General features: G+C 52.7%; 1 protein-coding gene across 3 annotated transcripts in view; it reads left to right on the top strand.

Moving 5' to 3' along the window:
- The window catches only part of FGD1 (FYVE, RhoGEF and PH domain containing 1), a 39,185-nt gene that overhangs the window by 16,088 nt on the left and 1,558 nt on the right, over positions 1-21,539 (top strand). Inside the window, exons 2-18 of one of the 3 annotated variants that reach the window (XM_045578298.1) lie at positions 3,844-4,017; positions 4,280-4,457; positions 4,577-5,015; positions 6,679-6,768; positions 7,664-7,812; positions 10,631-10,787; positions 10,890-11,028; positions 12,691-12,749; positions 12,861-13,007; positions 13,651-13,743; positions 13,898-13,977; positions 17,423-17,453; positions 17,916-18,017; positions 19,216-19,341; positions 19,481-19,642; positions 20,132-20,171; positions 20,645-20,773. In XM_045578298.1, coding sequence (XP_045434254.1) covers positions 3,844-4,017; positions 4,280-4,457; positions 4,577-5,015; positions 6,679-6,768; positions 7,664-7,812; positions 10,631-10,787; positions 10,890-11,028; positions 12,691-12,749; positions 12,861-13,007; positions 13,651-13,743; positions 13,898-13,977; positions 17,423-17,453; positions 17,916-18,017; positions 19,216-19,341; positions 19,481-19,642; positions 20,132-20,161 — 2,156 coding nt within the window. In that variant the 3' untranslated portion in view covers positions 20,162-20,171; positions 20,645-20,773. Of the gene's footprint in view, positions 1-1,111; positions 1,166-3,843; positions 4,018-4,279; positions 4,458-4,576; positions 5,016-6,678; positions 6,769-7,663; positions 7,813-10,630; positions 10,788-10,889; positions 11,029-12,690; positions 12,750-12,860; positions 13,008-13,650; positions 13,744-13,897; positions 13,978-17,422; positions 17,454-17,915; positions 18,018-19,215; positions 19,342-19,480; positions 19,643-20,131; positions 20,172-20,644; positions 20,789-21,539 lie in introns of those variants that run through there. The other 2 variants (XM_036428899.2, XM_036428896.2) reach the window with 2 other exon arrangements.

Below are 21,539 nucleotides of genomic sequence, written 5' to 3'. Positions count from 1 at the left end.
GTCATTGCCCCCTTTTTTGGGGGGGGGTTTAATCCTCACCCAAGGATATTGTTCCTATTGACTTTATTTAGTTAGTTAGTTGGTTAGTTAGTTATTTTTTCCATTGACTTTTTTTTTAGAGAGAGTGGAAGGGAGGGAAGGAGGATGGGGGTGGGAAGAGAGAGAGAAACATTGATGTGAGAGAGACCCATGTAAGGGATCTATTAGAACTTGCAACCCAAGTAAGTTCCCTTGTCTGGGAATCGAGCCTGACACTCTGGTGCATGGGCCAGTGCTCTAACCACTGAGCACACCTGCTCATCCTCACCGGAGGCTATTTTTTCCATTCGTGTGTACAGAGTCGAAGGGAGAGGGGAAGAGGGAGAAACATCGATGTGAGAGACACATCCATCGATCGGTTGCCTCTCGCATGCACCCTGGCAGGGGCTGGGCACAAACCTACGACACTTCTGTGCCCCCTCCCATGCTCTAACCACTGAGCCATGTGGCCCATGGCTCATTTCTCCTCTCTCTGTTTTCACCTCCTCATTAGAACGTGGGCTGCAAATCCCTGCCCCTCTTCACCTGGGGATCCAAGACGCCCCAGACTAGCTGACTTTCCTTCAGCTTCCCATTCTGAGAAGGAGAGGCTGGCTACAGCAGGGCCCTGGAGGGTGCTATGGTCACCCTCTCCCCAGGACAAGCAGTGGGGCTAAGGGAGAGGAGGCCGGCCAGGGCCCCGCTGCCCTGTGCAGAGCGGGTGGGGGTGGGGGGACTTGCCAAGGAAGGCTTGCTGGGTCTCCTCTCCCTTTGAGGCGGAGTCAGGGCCGGGTCCCCCAGGCCAGACAGGCCCTGGGACCCCAGCACCTACATTGCACCTCCGATCGGGGGCCTCTGCGTGGCGGAGCGCCCCGCTTTCCTCTCTGGATCCCTGGCCCCGTGAGCAGCTCCTGTCTGTCTCACTTTCCCTGGCCGTGTGTTCCTCCCACTGTGTCTGTGCGTGTGCCACCCGCCAGGTGATTCATCCTCACCCCCACACCCAGGGGAGGGCGGGCAGGACCAGGCCGGGATGTGCTGAGCAGGGCAGGGGGAGCGGCCCAGCTGAGCCAAGGAGCGCCTCCCGCCTCCGGCCGGGCCCTGCCTGCCCAGGTGGGAGAGGAAGTGAGGAAACTGCCCCCAAAACAAGGTATGGGGTGGGGGCAGGGGTCCATCTGGGCCCGGGGGCACCAGGCTCCCCCAGGACTAGGAGGGCACCGGGGCCTGTCTGGCTGGCCTGTGGCCAGGGCGGTGTCAGGGAGTCCGGGAAGCTGCTGGAAGCCTGGGGGTTGGGCTGGTCCTTCTCTCCGGGACTGGGAGACCTAACATTCCCTGGGACTCTTACGCCGGGTGACCCTGTGGGCTGTCTGTGTTTTTGTGACACAGGTCCCATGACCCATTAGACCAGGAGGCAAGTGGTGTGTGTGTGTGTGTGTGTGTGTGTGTGTGTGTGTGTGTGGCTGAGCCCCTAAGAGCCGGGGACATCATGGACATGCTTGTTTCATGTGTAGGACCTAGTAAGTCCTGCTACATGCGTGTGTCTTTGTGTTTCTGGGCTCGTGGCAGTGTGTGGCTGTGCTGAGGTTGTGTCTCACGTGGGATTATGGCCCTGGGTGGCTGCTGTCTCTGGGACACCATGTTGCCAATGTGATACTGCGGCCCTGCCATTGTGAGACATGGCGTAAGTGACACTGCGTATGTTCGAGGCTCGGTGGAGCCACGTTCGAGGAGTCTATGCACAGGTATATGATGAAGCATGTTTGGGTGACTGCGTGATCCTATGCGACACTGTGACTGGGGGTCTTTGTGGCTACATATGACTGGGTTTTCAGGAGCGTGATGGCATGTGATTGGACCTTTGAATTTCTGTGGCTCTGCAGTCATGTGACACAGTAAATAACACGTGTGTCTCTGGGACAGATTGGGCCCATTGGTGACTGAGATGGTGTGACACAGGGTCACAGACCCTCCATGACTGTGAGAGGCCACATGGCTGTGGCATAGACACGCTGACACCATGTGTGGGAAGCGCTTTTTTTAAAAATATGTTTTTATTGGTTTCAGAGAGTAAGGGAGAGGGAGAGAGAGATGGAAACATCAGTGATGAGAGAGAATCGTTATCGGCTGCCTCCTGCTCACCCCACACTAGGGATCAAGCCCACAACCCGGACACGTGCCCTTGACAGGAATTGAACCCGGGCCCTTCAATCCTCAGGCCGATGCTCTATGCAGGCGTCTTCAAACTACGGCCCTCGGGCCACATGCGGCCCGCAGAGGAGTCTGATCTGGCCCACCAGGTTTTTTGGGCAGTGAGCGCAGCCGAGGTGTTACAGTAGGAATTAGTAGTTCATATAGTCCGGCCCTCCAGCTCTCTGAGGGACCGTGATCTGGCCCCCACTTTAAAAAGTTTGAGGACCCCTGCGTGGTAGCTCTTTGTGCTGTCTTGTCCTCCAACCCTTCTGCCCACAGGTTGGTCACCCGGACCCTCAGCCTGCCATCCAGCCTTGCCCTCTCTGCTCCGGCCTCCACTCACTTCTGGATCATCTGAGAGACACCCCCCCACACACACACACACACACACCTTCCTTCCTGGGGGCGAATCATCTCTAGGGGCTTTCTTGATACCAGGCAGACCGAATCTTCTCTGCCAAGTGTGACCATGAGGTGGGTTTAGGGAGCCTACCTCGAGGCAAGAGGGACAGTACAGTCAAAGCCGGTGTGGCTCAGTGGATAGAGCCTCGGCCTGCAGACTGAAAGATCCCAGGTTTGTTTTTTTAATATATTTTATTGATTTTTTTTTTTTACAGAGAGGAAGGGAGAGATATAGAGAGCTAGAAACATCAATGAGAGAGAAACATCGACCAGCTGCCTCGGGGGATGTGCCCGCAACCAAGGTACACGCCCTTGACCGGAATCGAACCCGGGACCTTTCAGTCTGCAGACAGACGTTCTACCACTGAGCCAAACTGGTTTCGGCATGAAAGGTCCCAGGTTTGATTCCGGTAGGTTTGGCTCAGCGGACCAAAGAGTCCCGGGTTCAATTCCAGTCAAGGGCATGCACTTCAGTTGCAAACTCAGCCCTGGTTGGGGGCGTGTGGGAGGCAACCGATCGATGTGTCTCTCTCACATCCATGTTTCTCTGTCTCTCCCCTTCCTTTCCACTCTCTCTAAAAATCAATGGAAAAATATATCCTGCCCTAACCGGTTTGGCTCAGTGGATAGAGCATCGGCCTGCTGACTGAAGGGTCCCGGGTTTGATTCCGGTCAAGGGCATGTATCTTGGTTGGGGGCACACTTTGGTAGGGGGTGTGCAGGAGGCAGCTGATCGATGTTTCTGTCTCTCATCGATGTTTCTAACTCTCTATCCCTCTCCCTTCCTCTCTGTAAAAAATCAATAAAATATATATATCTCCTTGGGTAAGGATTAACAAAAAACAAAAAACAAAAAAAAAAGATGATTTGGGTTCAATGTACCCACTTTGGTCATATAAACCAGGCCTACAACTAAGCAAACTATAGGGTGCTCGCTCCCACCCCCACCTGGGTAAACTCCCAGGTAAATAATGACAGGCAAGGGATCAGTGTATCGATCGCAAAGAACTCTTATCCTGTTGCCAAAGGTCTTCTCCAGTATGAAAACTCCCAGCCCCAGCTCTGGGCCTGGCTCCCCTTCTGAGGGCCCGGATAGGGGCTTCCCAGGATGGCAGCGTGGCCAGAGAGGGGGTGCCGGGAAACCCGACACCCCACACACCTGCTAAGATGCGCTCCTCCCCGGGCCCCTCCGCAGTCCCATCCGTTGCTTCACGCCCAGTCTCTCCCTTCCCGCAGGCCTGCACCAGGGAAACCGGATCCTGGTGAAGAGTCTGTCCCTCGACCCCGGCCAGAGCATCGAGCCTCATCCTGAGGGTCCCCAGCGGCTCCGCTCAGACCCCGGCCCCCCCACCGAAAGCCCCAGCCAGCGTCCTTCGCCACTGAAGCGGGCACCGGGCCCAAAGCCACAGGGTGAGTTGTTCCAGGGAGTGGCAGGGGAATGGCCTGGGAGAGGGGACAGAGGAAGGGAGAGGCTGGCCAGGGGCACAGGAGAGGCGTGTTAGAACAGCAAGCACCGTGGTCCCGGGGCAGAGGCTGTGACTCGGAGCTAATGCCCACACACCGGGATGTCACCCAGGCCTGCTCCGTGCCCACCTCGGGGCTTGTGCCCGGCTGTGACAGCCCCATCCAAACCCAGCACATTGGATCTCCTCTCTTGTCCCCTGTCATCCAGTCCCCCCGAAGCCCAGCTACCTGCAGATGCCCCGGATGCCCCCTCCACCCGAGCCCATCCCTCCCCCACCGTCACGCCCGCTGCCTGCAGACCCCCGAGTGGCCAAGGGCCTGGCCCCCAGGGCAGAGGCCAGCCCCAGTTCCGCAGCCGTGTCCTCACTGATTGAGAAGTTTGAGAGGTGAGTGTGGTGCCTGGGGGTGAGGATGAGGGAGGGCCCGGGGTAGGCAGGATGGTCGTAAGACAGGCCTCGCAGTCAAGCTCACACCTGCCTCCATGTGTGTCCACCACCCGCCTCAGGGAGCCCGTGATTGTTGCCTCGGACAGGCCAGCCCCCGGCCCCAGCCCAGGTCCCCCAGAGCCAGCCATGCTGCCGCAGCCACCCCCGCAGCCTCCGGTGCCCCAGCTCCCCGAGGGCGAGGCCTCCCGCTGCCTCTTCCTGCTGGCTCCTGGGCCCCGGGATGGCGAGAAGGTCCCCAACCGGGACAGCGGCATCGACAGCATCAGCTCTCCGTCCAACAGCGAGGAGACCTGCTTCGTCAGCGATGACGGGCCCCCCAGCCACGGCCTCTGCCCCGGGCCCCCCGCCCTGGCCAGCATCCCCGTGGCCTTGGCTGACCCCCACCGGCCCAGCTCTCAGGAGGTTGATAGCGATCTGGAGGAGGAGGACGAGGAGGAGGAGGAGGAGAAGGACAGAGAAATCCCAGTGCCCCTGATGGAGAGACAGGAGTCGGTGGAGGTACTGACCCGTATTCACTGAGGGGCAGGGCCCTGGGGAGGCACCAGGAGCCTGGCTGGCCCGCTGGGTTCTTTCTCTAGCTCAGTGCTTCTCCGAAGAGAGTGTGTTTTCACTTTGGATGTTGGGCTTCCCTGGGCCCCTGGCACTAACTCTGAGTAGCAACGCCCTGCCTCGCCACCACTCTGACTACCAGCCTGACCTTGCCCAGTTCTAAATGCCCCCTTGGAAAATGGTTCTGGCCTCATTGGAGAAACACTAGCAGGACCTCAGTTTTTCTTTTCTTTTCTTTTTTTTTTAAATATTTTTATTGATTTTAGAGAGGAAAGGAGAGGGAGAGGGAGAGAAACATCGATGATGAGAGAGAATCATGGATCGGCTGCGTCCTGAATGCCCCTCACTGGGGATCGAGCCCACAACCCGGGCATATGCCCTGACTGGGGAATCAAACCATGACCTCCTGGTTCATAGGTTGATGTTCAACCACTGAGCCACACCGGCTGGGCTGTGCCTCAGTTTTTCCATCTTAGTTGGGGACCTTCAGAGTCTTGTCCTAGCTTGAAAATCCCATGACTTAACAGCTATGGGATGTTGGGCAAGTCTCTGCTCTCCCACCACAAGCCTCAGTGTCTTTATTTGTAAAATGGGAAGCCTCTCATGTTCAAAGGGACTTCTCAGCAGCCGGCTTCCAGGGGGCACAGGGGCTGGAGTCCCGAGGCTCTTTCTGGCCCTGGCAGGCTAACACTGCTTCCAAAGGCATCCTTAGGCCACAGCCAGAAGCTGGGTCGTGGCCAGGATGCCTGCTCCACCAGAACCCAGCTCAAATGTGGGAGCTGAGGCCAGGGACTCCCCAAATATATGTCCGGTGAATAGGAAACTGGGCCAGCAGGCAAGGCGTTTTATACATTTTTAGACTTCTGTGTTTTCCTCTCACGCCAGGGACTCAGCACGACTCTGCTGACAGTGAACCGAGTGGGTGAATAAATACTAACATTTATAGACTTCTTAATCTGCACTCTGCTCTGTTTCACTTGTATGAAATCGTTTGTCTCGATTACAAATGTTCGTAGGTGCTATTATTAGCTGTATATGTAGATAATGACACTTAAGTACAAAGCAGTTACACAATTTATGTAAGCTAATGAGTGGCAGAGCGAGGATTTGAACCCGGGAAGTCTGACTTCCTGACCCACAGGCCTAACCACTGCACTATGTAAATGAATGGAGAGAGCTGATGGCTGGGCGAATGAGTGGCCTAGTGAAGGAGTACATGGCATCTGGATAGAGGGGTGGCTTTTTAAAAATATATTTTTATTGGTTTCAGAGAGGAAGGGAGAGGGAGAGCTAGAAACATCCATGATGAGAGAGAATCTTTGATCAGCTGCCTCCTGCACGCCCCCTACTGGGGATCGAGCCAACCGTGACCTGCTAGTTCATAGGTCAACGCGCAACCATTGAGCCACGCCAGCTGGGCAGGGGTGGCTTTTTTATGATATATTGGAGAGTCAGGGATGAAGTTATGGGGCTTAAAGGTCTAGAAATGGGATGCAGGGTTATATCTGGCATTAGACTTAGACTAGCCTTTGAGCTATTCTGAGAATTCTGGGGGCCTTGGGTAAAGGTTAGAGTACAGGACTGGGGATCAGGTGGCCTCTCTCCTTTCCAGTTGACGGTGCAGCAGAAGGTGTTCCACATTGCCAATGAGCTCCTGCAGACCGAGAAGGCCTATGTTTCCAGGCTCCACCTCCTGGATCAGGTAAATAGCCCCTCGGGGGTCCGGGGCCCTGGGATCTGATAGATGGATGCTCAGGCGAAAGTGATAGGACCTGAGCTCATCGGGGCTAGAATCTAGAGGTGGTAAGGTTCCTCCCTGACCTTAACCCCCATCCTGTCCCTAAAGTCTGCTTTGATTACGATCCCAAGCTTGATTTTTATACCAACCCTCATCCCTAACCCTGGGTGGGTACACTAGCTCCAATTGCAACTCTGACCCAGATCCTGAATTGACCACTGAACCTCATTCTAACCCTGACCTCAAATCCACTAGAGTCACTAAGGGCAGGGACTTTTAACTGCTTTCTTCACTGCCTGGCACACAGTAGGCACTCAAAAATATTTGCTAAATGGCCGAGACCGATTTGGCTCAATGGATAGAGCGTCAGCCTGCGGACTGAAAGGTCCCGGGTTCGAATCCGGTCAAGGGCATGTACCTTGGTTGCGGGCACATCCCCAGTAGGGGGTGTGCAAGAAGCAGCTGATCGATGATTCTCTCTCATCGATGTTTCTAACTCTCTATCCCTCTCTCTTCCTCTCTGTAAAAAATCAATAAAATATATATTTTTTTAAAAAAATATTTGCTAAATGAACAGATCTAATTCCAACCTTCTCTCTCACCCTGAATCTAATTCTGACCTTGACCCTGATTCTGACTTTTCATTGTTCCAGTGCCTACCTCCAGGTCCTAACCTTGACCCCCTGAAATCCAGCCCCCCATGGAAACCTAACACCATCTCCTCTCTCCTCAGTCTCAAGACCGTGCTGACCCCAAAGGGCCACACCGCTACCCACACACACCGCCCTCACCTGCAAGCCGCCCTGCCCCAGCCAAACCCCAGGCCCAGCTGGGCTGAGCCTCCTGCCCTGCCCCACAGGTGTTCTGCGCCCGGCTGCTGGAAGAAGCACGGAACCGCAGTTCCTTCCCAGCTGATGTGGTCCACGGCATCTTCTCTAACATCTGCTCCATCTATTGCTTCCACCAGCAATTCCTGCTGCCCGAGCTAGAGAAGCGCATGGAAGAATGGTGAGGGGCCCCAGATCTAGGCTTCCGTCCTCCTGTCCACTTGCCTGTTGAGACTCAGGCCAGATGTGTGCACAAAGTTCATTGCTGCCTGCCCTCTGCACTTACCACCCGTCACAGAAAGAATTAGGCCCAAGCTCTGCCTTCTAGGCCCTCCCAGACTAATAGAAAACACAGTCCAGGACTCAGAAAATTATAACAGAACTAGAGGCCTGGTGCACGAATTCGTGCACCAGTGGGGTCCCTCAGGCTGGCCTGCGGGATTGGGCTGAAACCAGCTCTCTGACATCCCCTGAGGGGTCCTCGATTTCGAAAGGGCTCAGGCCAGGCTGAGGGACCCCACCGGTGCACAATCAGGGCAAGGAAAAGACACAGGAGGTTGGCCAACCTGGGAGGGACTGCAGGAGGGCTCCAGGGCATATCCAGCCCATCTCACTCAGTCCCAATCAGTCAGACCCCAGCAGCAAGCTAACCTTCCAATCAGAGCATCTACCGCCTGGTGGTCGATGCACATCATAGTAACTGGTTGACCGGTTGACTGCCTGCCCCTGAGGGTCAGTGCACGCCCTAGTGTGTGGTTGAGTGGCCTTAGCATATCATTAGCATATTATGCTTTGATTGGTTGAACAGCCGACAGGACAACTGGACACTTAGCATATTAGGCTTTTATTATATAGGATAGCAAAGCCCATAAGAGTAGGAGGTTAAGAGTCAAGTGGTCTAGGTTCAAATTCTAGCTCTGTCATACGTAGATTTGTGACATTAAGTTTCTTACATTACTGTGATTCCGTTTCCTCTCTGTGGAATAGAAGTAGTAAGAGTACGCTCCCTTGTGAGGTTGCTTTAAGGATTAAATTAGCTCATTCACGTAGAGAACAGTACCTGGTATATAATAAGTGCTCAATGAAGGTGAGCTGTTTTTCACCAGTGCTGTGACAGAGCTCAGAATGGAAGGCTGTGGGAATCCAGAAAAATGAACAAAACCAAGCCTAGTGGGGAGGGGTTAGAGAAGAGGCCAGAGAGGAGGTGAGGCCTAAGCTGAGGCCTGAGGTAGGAGGGCTGGGGTGAGAGACAATCTCCCAACCTCCAGGCTCGCCTCTGCCAATCCATCCTTTCGATCAGGGGTGGGGAACCTTTTTTTCTGCCAAGGGCCATTTGTATGTTTATAACATCATTTGCGGGCCATACAAAATTATCAACTTAAGCCGAAACCGGTTTGGCTCAGTGGATAGAGCGTCGGCCTGCGGACTGAAAGGTCCCAGATTCGATTCCAGTCAAGGGCATGTGCCTTGGTTTCGGGCATATCCCCAGTGGGGGGCGTGCAGGAGGCAGCTGATCGATGTTTCTTTCTCATCGATGTTTCTAGCTTTCTATCTCTCTCCCTTCCTCTCTGTAAAAAATCAATAAAATATATATATTTTTTTAAAAATTATCAACTTAAAAATTAGCCTGCTGTAGGCTGGATCCCCAACCCTGGTCAGGGCGTGAGCGGAGACAACCAATGTGTCTCTCTCACACCGATGTTCTTCTCTCTGTGTCTCTCCTCCTCCTTTCCACTCTTTCTAAAAATCAATGAAAAAAATATCCTTGGGTGAGGACTAACCACAACAACAAAAATTAGCCTGCTACACCCTAGCCGGTTTGGCTCCGTGATAGAGCCTGCAGACTGAAGGGTCCTGGGTTCTATTCTGGTCAAGGGCACATGACTCCATGGCAGGCTCTTCCCAGGCCTGGGCCCTGGTCAGGATGCATGCAGGAGGCAACCAATAGGTGTGTTTATCTCACATTGGCGTTTCTCTCTTGTCTTTCCCTTTCTCTTTTACTCTAAAAAAAATCAGTGGAAAAATATCCTCGAGTGAGGAGTAAAAACAAAACAAAACAAGAAATTCACCTGCTATATTTGGTCAAACATTTCATTAATGCACTGATAATGCCTTGGCAGGGCCAGACCAAATGATTTCCCTACCCCTGCTCTAGAGTCTGCACCACCTGCCATAACGGTCTTTCTGAAGGATAATCAGACCGTGTCACTTCCTGTTTAAAATCATCTCTAGGCTCCCACAACCACAGGATAAAATATGTCCCCCTCATCAGACAGGGACCAAAGAGAGCTGGCTGAAACCAGGTCCTACATTTCCCCAACTGGCTGTGACCCTTGAAGGCTGGACCAGTCATCATCCTGTGTGTCCCCTAGCTCCGTGGTCGGCAAACTGCGGCTCTCGAGCCACAGGCGGCTCTTTGGCCTCTTGAGTGTGGCTCTTCCACAAAATACCATGGCCTGGGCGAGTCTATGTTGAAGAAGTGGCGTTAGAAGAAGTTTAAGTTTAAAAAATTGGGCTCTCAAAAGAAATGTCAATCGTTGTCCTGTTGATATTTGGCTCTGGTGACTAATGAGTTTGCCGACCAGTGGCCCAGGCCAAAGTCTCATATCAAGCTGAGTCTCTTGGCCTAATTGGCTGATAATAGAAGCAGAACTTTCAAAGGTGTGGCTCAGTGGTTGAATGTCGACCTAGGATCCAGGAGGTCACGGTTTGATTCTCGGTCAAGGCACATGCCAGGATTGTGGGCTCAATCCCCAGTGTGGGGCGTGCAGGAAGCATTCTCTCTCATCATTGATGTTTCTCTCTCTCTCACTCTGTTCCTCTCTGAAATCAACAAAAATATATTAAAGCAACAGCAACAAAGAAGCAGACTGGCTGGGAAGTAGATGTCCAGGACCAAGAGACCCCATGGGTCTCTGCCTGAGGCTGGTAGGGGACTGCTGGGGTGGGGCCTGGGGACAAGGATCAAAAGGACCATGTCAGCCCTGCCTCCATCCCAGGGACCGCTACCCACGCATCGGAGACATCCTGCAGAAGCTGGCGCCTTTCCTCAAGATGTACGGCGAGTACGTGAAAAACTTCGACCGGGCCGTGGAGCTGGTCAACACCTGGACAGAGCGCTCTACCCAGTTCAAGGTCATCATCCACGAGGTGCAGGTACGCGGCCAAGAGGGACGGGGTGGATGGGTGGAGAGGTCTGGGGGGCTTGGTGTGGGGTCAGTGGCCGGTCCCGAGCCCCCTTGCCTCTGCCCATCACAGAAGGAAGAAGCCTGCGGCAACCTGACGCTGCAGCACCACATGCTGGAGCCCGTGCAGCGCATCCCCCGCTATGAGCTGCTTCTCAAGGACTATCTCCTCAAGCTGCCCCATGGCTCCCCGGACAGCAAGGATGCCCAAAGTGAGTGCGCATGCCCAGCCCCCTGCCAAGACTGCATTCGTCGGCCAGCCTGCCTTTGCCCACATAGTTGAAATCCCAGAATGGGATCTCCAAGCTCTGGAGTGAGACCCCAATTGAGATCCCTGCCTGAGGCCACCCATAAAACACTCAGGGGTCCCCCAGTCTGAGGTTTCCAACTGCGATGCCAGAGTTGGAGGCGCATGCCCAGAATGATCCCAAGGCAGACACCTGTTTCCCAAGCCAAGACCCCAAGGCCGACCCCTCAGAGGAAGTTGTCCAAGTCCAAAGGCACTGAGCCACTAGGCTGAGAGTCCAGACCGGACTCCACGGGTCGGTCTCCACAGCTGAGCTGAGATTTGTCCAATTGTCCATCCTCCACATTTATTTATTTTTAAAAAAATATGTTTTATTGATTTTTTTTTTTTACAGAGAGGAAGGGAGAGAGATAGAGAGCTAGAAACATCGATGAGAGAGAAACGTAGACCAGCTGCCTCCTGCACACCTCCCACCGGGGATGTGCCCGCAGCCAGTGTACATGCCCTTGACCGGAATCAAACCTGGGACCTTTCGGTCCGCAGACTGACGCTCTATCCACTGAGACAAACCGGTTTCGGCCATCGTCCACATTTAGAGCTCCACTCCCTGTCTGCCAGCCCCCACCCAGCATGCACCTCCCCAAACAGCCTCCGGGTCTGATTGGAGCTCTCCAGAACGGAGCTTCCCAGACTGGACTGGGTGTCTTCTGCCTCCAAGATGTCTAGGCCGAGATGCCGCTTCCCCACATCGAACCGCTAGAAAGTATTTCATTCTGATTCCTCCAGTATGAGGCCCATCCCCAGGGCCACACCCCCAACAGTGCTTTCTAGAGTCTCCCCAGCTCTCTCTCAGTCTGGTCTCCTTGTTCGCCATTGTATGGAAGGGTATGAATTTCTCCATTTCCTGCCCCTCAGACTGAGCCCAAAGGACTGACCCTCAAGATCCATCCCACAGGCCACTGAGCCCTCAGACTGGATTCCCAGTGTGAATCCCAGAGAGAGCCCTGAGACAGCCACCCAGACAGAGACTCAGACTCTCGTCTCCCTACCCCAGCCCCCCAAATTAAGCTACTTATGCCAAGCTCCAAGGCTGACCTTCCATCTCAACTCCCCCAGATTAAGCTCTCCTTTTTCTTTTTTTTTAAATATATTTTTATTGATTTCAGAGAGGAAGAGAGAGAGAGAGAGAGAGAGAGAGAGAGAGAGAAGGAGAGAATATCAATGATGAGAGTCATTCATCAGCTGCCTCCTGCATGCTCCCCACTGGGGATTGAGCCGAAACCCGGGCGTGTGCCCTGACCGTGAATCGAACTGAGACCACCTGGTTCATGGGTCAAGGCTCAACCACTGAGCCACACTGGCCGGGCTATTGTGGCTATTTTTAATGGTAATAATAATCTTGTTAAGCTTGCATTGTCTAGGCTGCCAGCTAGCCCATGTATTAGGATTCTGCCTTGAGACAGTCTCTGATTTTGTGTAACGTTGCTATGGACATCTTTGAGGCTGGCGCTTTCTGGGATGGGGAGGGTGCAGGCAGGCCAGGAGGAGGTACGCAGGAAGCCAAGGAACTCCCCAGAGCCTCTTCTCTGCTGGCCTTCCTCCGCCTGACCTCCCCCTCTGCCCACAGAGTCTCTGGAGCTAATAGCCACCGCCGCGGAGCACTCTAACGCTGCCATCCGCAAAATGGTGAGTGGCCTCTCACCCTGCCCTTCCTCGGCCACCCGCCTGTGCTGTCTCTGTCCGTCGGAGGGGAGGCCAGCACTCCAACCCTGCCTTGTGCTCACTGTCTCTTGCCAGGAGCGAATGCACAAGCTGTTGAAAGTATATGAGCTGCTGGGGGGTGAGGAAGACATTGTCAGCCCCACCAAGGAGCTCATCAAAGAAGGCCACATCCTTAAGCTGTCAGCAAAGAACGGGACCACTCAAGACCGATACCTCATATTAGTAAGTGCCAGGGGTGGGGTTGCGGGTGGGCCCCCTCTCCCCCTCCTCCACATGTTGACCTGGTACTCCAGACTACCTCCTGTTAGTCAGTCTTTCCTCCTCTGACGCATTGCACTTTCACTACCTACACTAGGCATGGTTTTCCCTCTACTTTATCTACTTTACAGATGTTATAACTAAGACCCAGAGAAGTGACTGGCCCAAGGTCACTCACCTAGGAAGTGACTCCCCTGCCTACACTCTTTCCTTGCTACCTTTGTTTTAGCTATCTATCTGTCTATCATCTATCTACCTATCTATCTATTTATCTATCTATTGTTAATCCTTACCCAAGGATATTTTCCCATCAATTTTTAGGGAGAATGGAAGGGGGAGGGAGAGACAGAGAGAAACATAGATTTGAGAGAAATACATCAATTGCTTTCTTCCTGCATGAGCCAGGGAGGAGCCTGCAACCCATGTACATGCCCTTGACCGGAGTGGAACCAGGATCCTTTGGTCTATCCACCGAGCCAAACTGGCTGAGGCTCCTTGCGACCTTGGTGTCCTGTCTAGGCCATTGTCTCCTCCTGTTGCCTTGTAATCCCCGGTAATAAAGCTTTGGGGTCCCACACACATACAGACCAAACCTTTCCCTTCCTAGTTCAACGACCGCCTCCTCTACTGCGTGCCCAGGCTGCGGCTCCTTGGCCAGAAGTTCAGCGTGCGGGCACGCATTGACGTAGACGGCATGGAGGTGAGTGCCAGGGCGTGGGAAACGGGAACCGAGTGAGTGGGGCCTTGGTGCTGGGCGGTTGTCACAGAGACGGCTGACTCTGCCCCCCAAGTCTGTGTGCAAAGGATGAGGGACTCGCTAGACCTTACAAAGCCTCCGTCTCCCTCCATTTCAGCTGAAGGAAAGCTCCAACCTCAATCTGCCTCGGACCTTCCTGGTGTCAGGAAAGCAGCGCTCCCTGGAGCTCCAGGCCAGGTACCCGCCCTCGCCTGTCCCCTCCCTTCACATAGGCTGGCGTTCTCTGCCTAGGGCATGCGCAGCAGGTACCTCCCCAGGGGAGAGATGATCCCAGGAGAGGGTGGGCACCTTTCCCCAAAGATGCTTCTTCTGGTGGGTTCGAATAACAAACAACATGGATAGTTTGTTGTAGATTCATGAGAAATACCAGCTGCCATGCTTGATCCCCCTGTGAGAAAAACAGCCCTAAGAGATATTTGCAAGACAATGGGGAAATGGAAATGTGAATTGAGCTTTTGGGCAATTGCTGCTAACTTCCTCTGAGAGTGAGAGAGAATGGTCTTGTTTTCTGATGATGCCAGCTGAGGAGTTTCTATCTATCATATCTGTCATTGATTTTTACAAATGATTTATCAACCAAAAATACATACATATACACACATTTTCTCACTCTCTCTCACACACACAAAATATATATCAATAATAAAAAGGAAGCAAATACAGCAAAATATTTTAAATGTTTGCATCTATCTAGTGCACATGTGTCAAACACAAGGCCAGCGGGCCAAATCCGTCCTGCCAGGCCTTGCAATGTGGCCCGCACCGCGCTGTCATCACTGCACTCCGCTGCGTTTCCATCTCAATGACAGTTTATGACTGTTCAGTAAACCATTCGGCCCGCGATTTAGGCTGGATTTTAGATTTTGGCCCCTTCTCTGATTGAGTTCGACACCCCTAATCTAGTGGGTAGATATTTAATGTATTTGTGCTATCCTGTGTTTTTCAGTTTGCTTGAAATTTTTCTTTTAAAAAAAAATATATTTTTTTAAATATATTTTATTGACTTTTCACAAAGAGGAAGAGAGAGGGATAGAGTCAGAAACATCGATGAGAGAGACTCATCGATCAGCTGCCCCCTGCACAGCCCCGACTGAGGATGTGCCCGCAACCAAGGCACATGCCCTTGACCGAAATCGAACCCGGGACCTTTCAGTCCGCAGACCGACACTCTATCCACTGAGCCAAACCGGTTTCGGCTAAAAAATATATTTTTATGGATTTCAGAGAGGAAGGGAGAGGGAGAGATAGAAACATCAATGATGAGAGAATCACTGATCAGCTGCCTCCTGCACGCCCCACACTGGGGATCGAGCCTGCAACCCGGACATGTGCCCTGACTGGGATCGAACCCAGGGCCCTTCAGTCAGCAGGCCAACGCTCTATCCACTGAGCCCAACCAGCTAGGATGAAATTCTTCTCTTTTTTTAACAACTTTTTTTCCTTTTTATCGAATTTATTGGGGTGACACTGGTTAAAATGATAAGGGTTTCGGGTCCACAATTCCACAACAGATCATTTGTACCCTGTGTTGTTTGTTCACCATCCCAAGTCATGTCTCCATCCATCCGTTTATCCTCCCCCCAATATCCTCTTCCACCTCCCTCCACTCCCCCTCCCCCCAGCAATCCCCACACTGTTGTCCATGACTTTTTGACATTTTTCAAACAAGAAAACAAGTTTAAATAATAAAGTTAAAAGTAATGTCCAAAGAGGCTTCTTTCTTATCTATCCTCTACTTGGATGGTTCTAATAGTACCTCACATTTAATGAAAACGTACTTGCTCTTATGCCAGGCACTGTTTTAACTTAATTTTAGCTTCAACAATTTAAATGTAATCAATCCTTAAAACAACCCCTTGCCTGGCCGGTGTGTCTCAGTAGTTGAGCGTTGACCTCTGAACCAGGAGGTCATGGTTCCTTTCCCCTGGCCAGTGGTCGGCAAACTCATTAGTCCACAGAGCCAAATATCAACAGGACAGCGATTGAAATTTCTTTGGAGAGCCACATTTTTTAAACTTAAACTTCTTCTAACGCCACTTCTTCAACATAGATTTGCCCAGGCCGTGGTATTTTGTGGAAGAGCCACACTCAAGGGGCCAAAGAGCCGCATGTGGCTCACGAGCCACAGTTTGCCGACCACGGCCCTGGGTGCAGGAGGCAGCCAATCAATGATCCTCTCTCATCATTGATGTTTCTAGCTCTCTCTCTCTCTCTCCCTTCCTCTCTGAAATCAGTAAAAAATATGCTTTTTCAAAAACAAAACAACCCTTGAAGCTACTGTTGTCATCTACCCCATTTTACAGATGAGAAAACTGAGGCACAGAAGAGCTATGCACCTGGCCTACATTCCCACAGCTAGAAAGGAGCAGAGCTGGGACTGGAGCTCATGCTGCCTTCTGAGGGCCCAGGTGATAGATACCCAGGTCATGGTCAAGGCCGGAGAATGATGCATATGGTTCAGGGGTCCTCAAACTTTTTAAAGTGGGGGCCAGATCACGGTCCCTCAGAGAGCTGGAGGGCCGGACTATATGAACTACTAATTCCTACTGTAACACCTCGGCTGCGCTCACTGCCCAAAAAACCTGGCGGGCCAGATCAGACTCCTCTGCAGGCCGCATGTGGCCCGCGGGCCGTAGTTTGAAGACGCCTGGTAGATGATCTGCTTCAGACAGAGTGCAAGGAAGTGAGAAATGAGTCAGACCCCTCATTGTGGGGCCCAGCGGGGATGAGAGAGGAACTCTGAGGGAAGCTGGGCGAAGAGGGGAGCGCTGAGCGGTGCAGGGTTCCTCCTAGTGGCTGGAGGAAGGCATGGAGGGTTTGCCTTGCCATCCTCCTTTAAAATGTATTTTTTAACGAAAAAAGTCAAATATGGAGAAAAGTCAAAATACAACAAACACCCAAATGTCCACCATTTAGACAACCGAGTCTCAGCCTTGGTGACAACCTCACCTGGGGAGCTTTTAAAAAACCTGATGTTAAAAAAAATTTTTAAATTGATTTCAGAGAGGAAGGGAGAGGGAGAGATAGAAACATCAATGAGACAGAATCGTTGATCAGCTGCCTCCTGCGTGCCTCCTACTGGGGATCAAGCCCGCAACCTGGGCATGTGCCCTCGACTGGAATCGAACCTGGGACCCTTCAGTCCGCAGGCCGACGCTCTCTCCACTGAGCCAAACCAGTTTCGGCCAGACCTCCTCTTTACCTCTCTACTGAAGCTTAGCACCTCCTGAAGGGAAGCCTTCCTTAGCAACCGCCACCCAAACTGCAAACGGGGTCTCCTCTTCCGGACTCCTCAGCCCGATTTCGCTGTCGCAGTACTAATATCCCGTATTGTTCCTGTTTGTCCCCCCCTCCTGTCTCCCATCCCCCTCCACCCCCGCAGGCCACTAGATCCTTGAGAGTACGGTCGCCTCTGGGGCACAAGTCCCTAGCACCGTGTCTGGAAGGTATTAGTAACTATTGGATAAATAGCTCAGACAGCTTTAAGGATGTGCCCAAGGTCACATGAGTTATAAGTGAAGGAGTAGAGGGTCGGTCTGACTCCGAAACATCGGCTCTTTACCTCTCTGATCGCTTTGGCTTGGCCTGCCTAACCCAACTCTTTCTTTTTTTGCCCCCCAAGGACTGAGGAGGAGAAGAAGGACTGGGTCCAGGTAACATCCAAGAAGGCTTTGTGGCGGGGGCAGGAGTATTAACAGGCTCCCAAGGGGGCGGGGAACTGTCCCCTAAAACCGGCACCTGACCACTTGAGCCTGGACAGCAAACTGGCCCGTGCCCATTTTACAGATTAGCTCACTGAGGTCCAGAGGTAACAGCTCACAAATTCTGCCTTTAGAGACCCGCCTACTCTGGGGGTGTGAGCCCAGTGAGTTAAGCCCTAAAAAAGCAGAATTCAGCCCAGCCAGTGGCTAGGAAGGCCTTTTGGGTTTTTTCCAGCCACTAATCCCCGCCCTCATTTCACCAAGACAAGAACGGAGCCGTCCAGCAAGGGGCAGAGCTGTGGCCAGAACACAACTTCTCTGACCTCGGGCTGGGTCCTAGGAGAGCGAGGTGTGGGTGCAAATGGACGGGTGGTAAGGCGATCTGACCTCCCACTTCTTACACCTCCTCCCCAGGCCATCAACTCCACCCTTCTGAAGCACGAACAGACGCTGGAGACCTTCAAACTGTTGAACTCAACAAACAGGGAAGATGAAGACACACCCCCTAACTCTCCAGTAAGAGTCCTCCCCTCCCTCCATACTGAGCCTCCAAGTCCCACCTCCCCCGGGGAGACCGGAAGCCGTGTTGGTGGTGGGGCCGCAGACATCACTGGGGAAATGGAGGCTCAGAGAGTAGGAATGACTCGTGTTCAGTAGCACAATCAGGTAGGGAGAGAGCCGGGACTCAAAAGCAGGTCTTACCCCCCACCCCCAGCAATGCCTTTAACATGCATACATGTAACATAGAATACAGCAGTAGAAACACGGGAGTTAACAAAACTGCATAGCAATATTAATTCTATATCTCCCGGAATTTATTTCGTATAAATCAGAAGCATATACTAAAAGGAATCTATGCTGATTGTGGCACAACACTCTGACCTATTAGTAACCACTGACTAGTCATTGAATATGGGAATATTGTACAATACTATGTTACGTTTTTTATTTTTATATATAGAGATATATATATATAGATATATATAGATATATAGATGTATGTATAGAGATATATATATAGATATATATATATTATTGGTTCAGAGAGGAAGGGAGAGATAGAAACATCAATGATGACAGAGAATCACTGGCTGGCTGCCTCCTGCACGCCCCACACTGGGGATCGAGCCCACAACCCAGGCATGTGCCCTTGACCGGAATCGAACCCGGACCGTTCATTCCACAGTCTGGTGCTCTATCCACTGAGCCAAACCAGCTATGGCTATTATGAAAGCAGCTTTGTTTTAAAAAAACAGCATAGATGCCGAAACCAGTTTGGCTCAGTGGATAGAGCATCGGCCTGCAGATGGAAGGATCCCAGGTTCGATTCCCGTCAAGGGCATGTACCTTGGTTGCGGGCACATCCCCGGTAGGGGGTGTGCAGGAGGCAGCTGGTCCATGTTTCTCTCTCATCGACGTTTCTAGCTCTCTATCCTTCTCCCTTCCTCTCTGTTAAAAAAAAAAAATCAATAAAATATATTTTTTTAAAATGAAAAACAGCATAGATAACTTCAAGAAGGATAGGATTTTGTTAAATGCTTAACAGCTCTGATAGGATTCTGTGAAATCAGAAAATTGTGAAAGGCGGGTCTTCTGACTGTGTCTGCTGCCTCCAGTGATGACCCAGGCCTCAGGGCACGGGCGAGGGCTGGCCAGGCTGGGCCTGGGGAGCGGCTGCCTCTGACCCAGGCCCTGCCCCTGGCCCTCTCTCCAGAACGTGGATCTTGGGAAGCGCGCCCCGACCCCCATCCGTGAGAAGGAGGTCACCATGTGCATGCGGTGCCAGGAGCCCTTCAACTCCATCACCAAGCGCAGGCACCACTGCAAGGCCTGCGGGCACGTGAGTGTGGGGAGGCTGGGCAGAGCCAGGGAGGGCAGAATGAGGGAAGACCGGGGGAGTCAGGACATCCTGGGAGTCAGGACACCGAAGGGGAAGGCCTTCTGCAAATCAGGCATCTCTTGCCCATTTGCCACTCCAGGTGGTTTGTGGGAAGTGCTCCGAGTTCCGGGCCCGCCTCATCTACGACAACAACCGCTCCAACCGCGTGTGCACTGACTGCTACGTGGCCTTGCACGGCGTGCCTGGGAGTAGCCCGGCCTGCAGCCAGCACACCCCCCAGCGCCGGAGGTCCATCCTGGAGGTGAGTGCCAGGCCTATGAGCACTGACCCTCACACGCCACACTCATGGGTGCCAGCCACCCCCCCCCCCCCCCCGGAGATGGAGGCCTGGGTTTCTCTGGAACCGTAGTGCCACGTGCATCCACTGATCAGGTGACCCAAGCTAGACGCTAGTGACATGAATGCAACCCTACTGAATTCAAGCCACTTGGGTCCTTTCGACCCCTTGGCATTTTATTTGAGTGCTTTAGGCATTTATCTTCAGAGTAACGAATCTATTCCTATCCCCGTTTTACAAATGAGGAAACTGAGGCCCCAGGAAGTTACCCGAGTCACGCAACCAGTGAGCGGCAGAGCTTGCATGTTTTTTAATTAACAAACGATCTCTTCTTATTACCAAGTAGGACATGCGCACTGAAGGAAAGCCGACAGTCTAAGCAAATAATGAAAACACCCTATATTTCTTCCGCCCACTAGATATCACTAACACTTCTGCTTCCTATCTTTCTAGGCGCGTGCGCATTTTGGTTTTGTTTCTTAGCCCAATCGAGGTATTTATTTTATTTAACATTTCAAGAACTCTCCCTCTGTGCGAGGCACTGCTCTAAGCGCTTTGCATCTATTAATTCATTTAATCCTTCCAGTAGCTCTGTATGTTTTCCTTCCTAGCCATAACCACAATGCCAGGTCGCCTCTTGCTGAGCGTAGGGGGTGGATATGTGACCAAAGATGGGGAGAAAAAAAAAAAACGGTGAGGTGCAAACGCATAAAGGACTTGAGGAATCGATGAAGCGAGGGAAGAACGCCTGACTAGCATGTAGGTGCCTCTCCCACCAGCTCTTAGAGGTAGTCGCCATGGCCTGATTCACTGGGGGACACGGGGCAAATCACTCCTGCCACCTGAGCTTCAGCATCCTCATCTGAAGTATGGGCCGCGCAATACCTCCGCTGAGGGGTCCTGAAGCCCAGAGGAGGCCAGCCAGGCCTCCCTCCACGCTGACGCCCCCTCTGTCTCTGGCCACAGAAGCAGGCCTCGGTGGCTGCGGAGAACAGCGTCATCTGCAGCTTCCTGCACTACATGGAGAAGGGCGGCAAAGGCTGGCACAAGGCGTGGTTTGTGGTCCCTGAGAACGAGCCCCTGGTGCTGTACATCTACGGAGCCCCTCAGGTGTGCCTCCCCCTCCTCGGGGTCCGTTCAGCCACCTGGCAGAGCCAAGCTTCCCCCTTCCCCTTCCGCCCTCGGCCTCCCCTTGGCCTTGGGGATCGCGTGACCCTAAGTAGAAATCAGAGCCCCCCACTGCCTAGAAGCAAGGAGTGATTGCGAGCCAATGTGGTGGGGGGAGGCCCTAGCTTCCCAGAGAAAGCCAGGGTGCAGACGAGGCACCACTAGATCCAACCTGGACGGGGAAGAATGCATAAATGGGGGCAGCAGGCGAGACCGGTTTGGCTCAATGGATAGCGTCGGCTTGGGGACTGAAGGGTCCCAGGTTCGATTCCAGTCAAGGGCATGTACCTTGGTTGTAGGCACATCCCCAGTAGGGGGTGTGCAAGAGGCAGCTGATTGATGACTCACTCTCATCGATGTTTCCAACTATCTCTCTCCCTTCCTCTCTGTACAAAATCAATAACATATATTTATTAAATAAATAAATGGGGGCAGCAGCCTAGACCCGTGGTCGGCAAACTGCAGCTCGCAAGCCACGTGTGGCTCTTTGGCCCCTTGAGTGTGGCTCTTCCACAAAAGACCACGGCCTGGGCCAGTCTATGTTGAAGAAGTGGCGTTAGGAGTTTACATTTAAAACATGTGGCTCTCCAAAGACATTTCAATCATTGTGCTGTTGGTATTTGGCTCTGTGGACTAATGAGTTTGCCGACCACTGGCCTAGACAAAGGCTTGGAGATGTTACTCGGTATAAAAT

Source organism: Pipistrellus kuhlii, unplaced genomic scaffold, assembly GCF_014108245.1.
Source record: "Pipistrellus kuhlii isolate mPipKuh1 unplaced genomic scaffold, mPipKuh1.p scaffold_m20_p_95, whole genome shotgun sequence".
NCBI lineage: Eukaryota > Metazoa > Chordata > Mammalia > Chiroptera > Vespertilionidae > Pipistrellus > Pipistrellus kuhlii.
The sequence above is the reverse complement of the archived record's forward strand: the minus strand, read 5'-3'. Positions and strand labels throughout refer to the sequence as shown.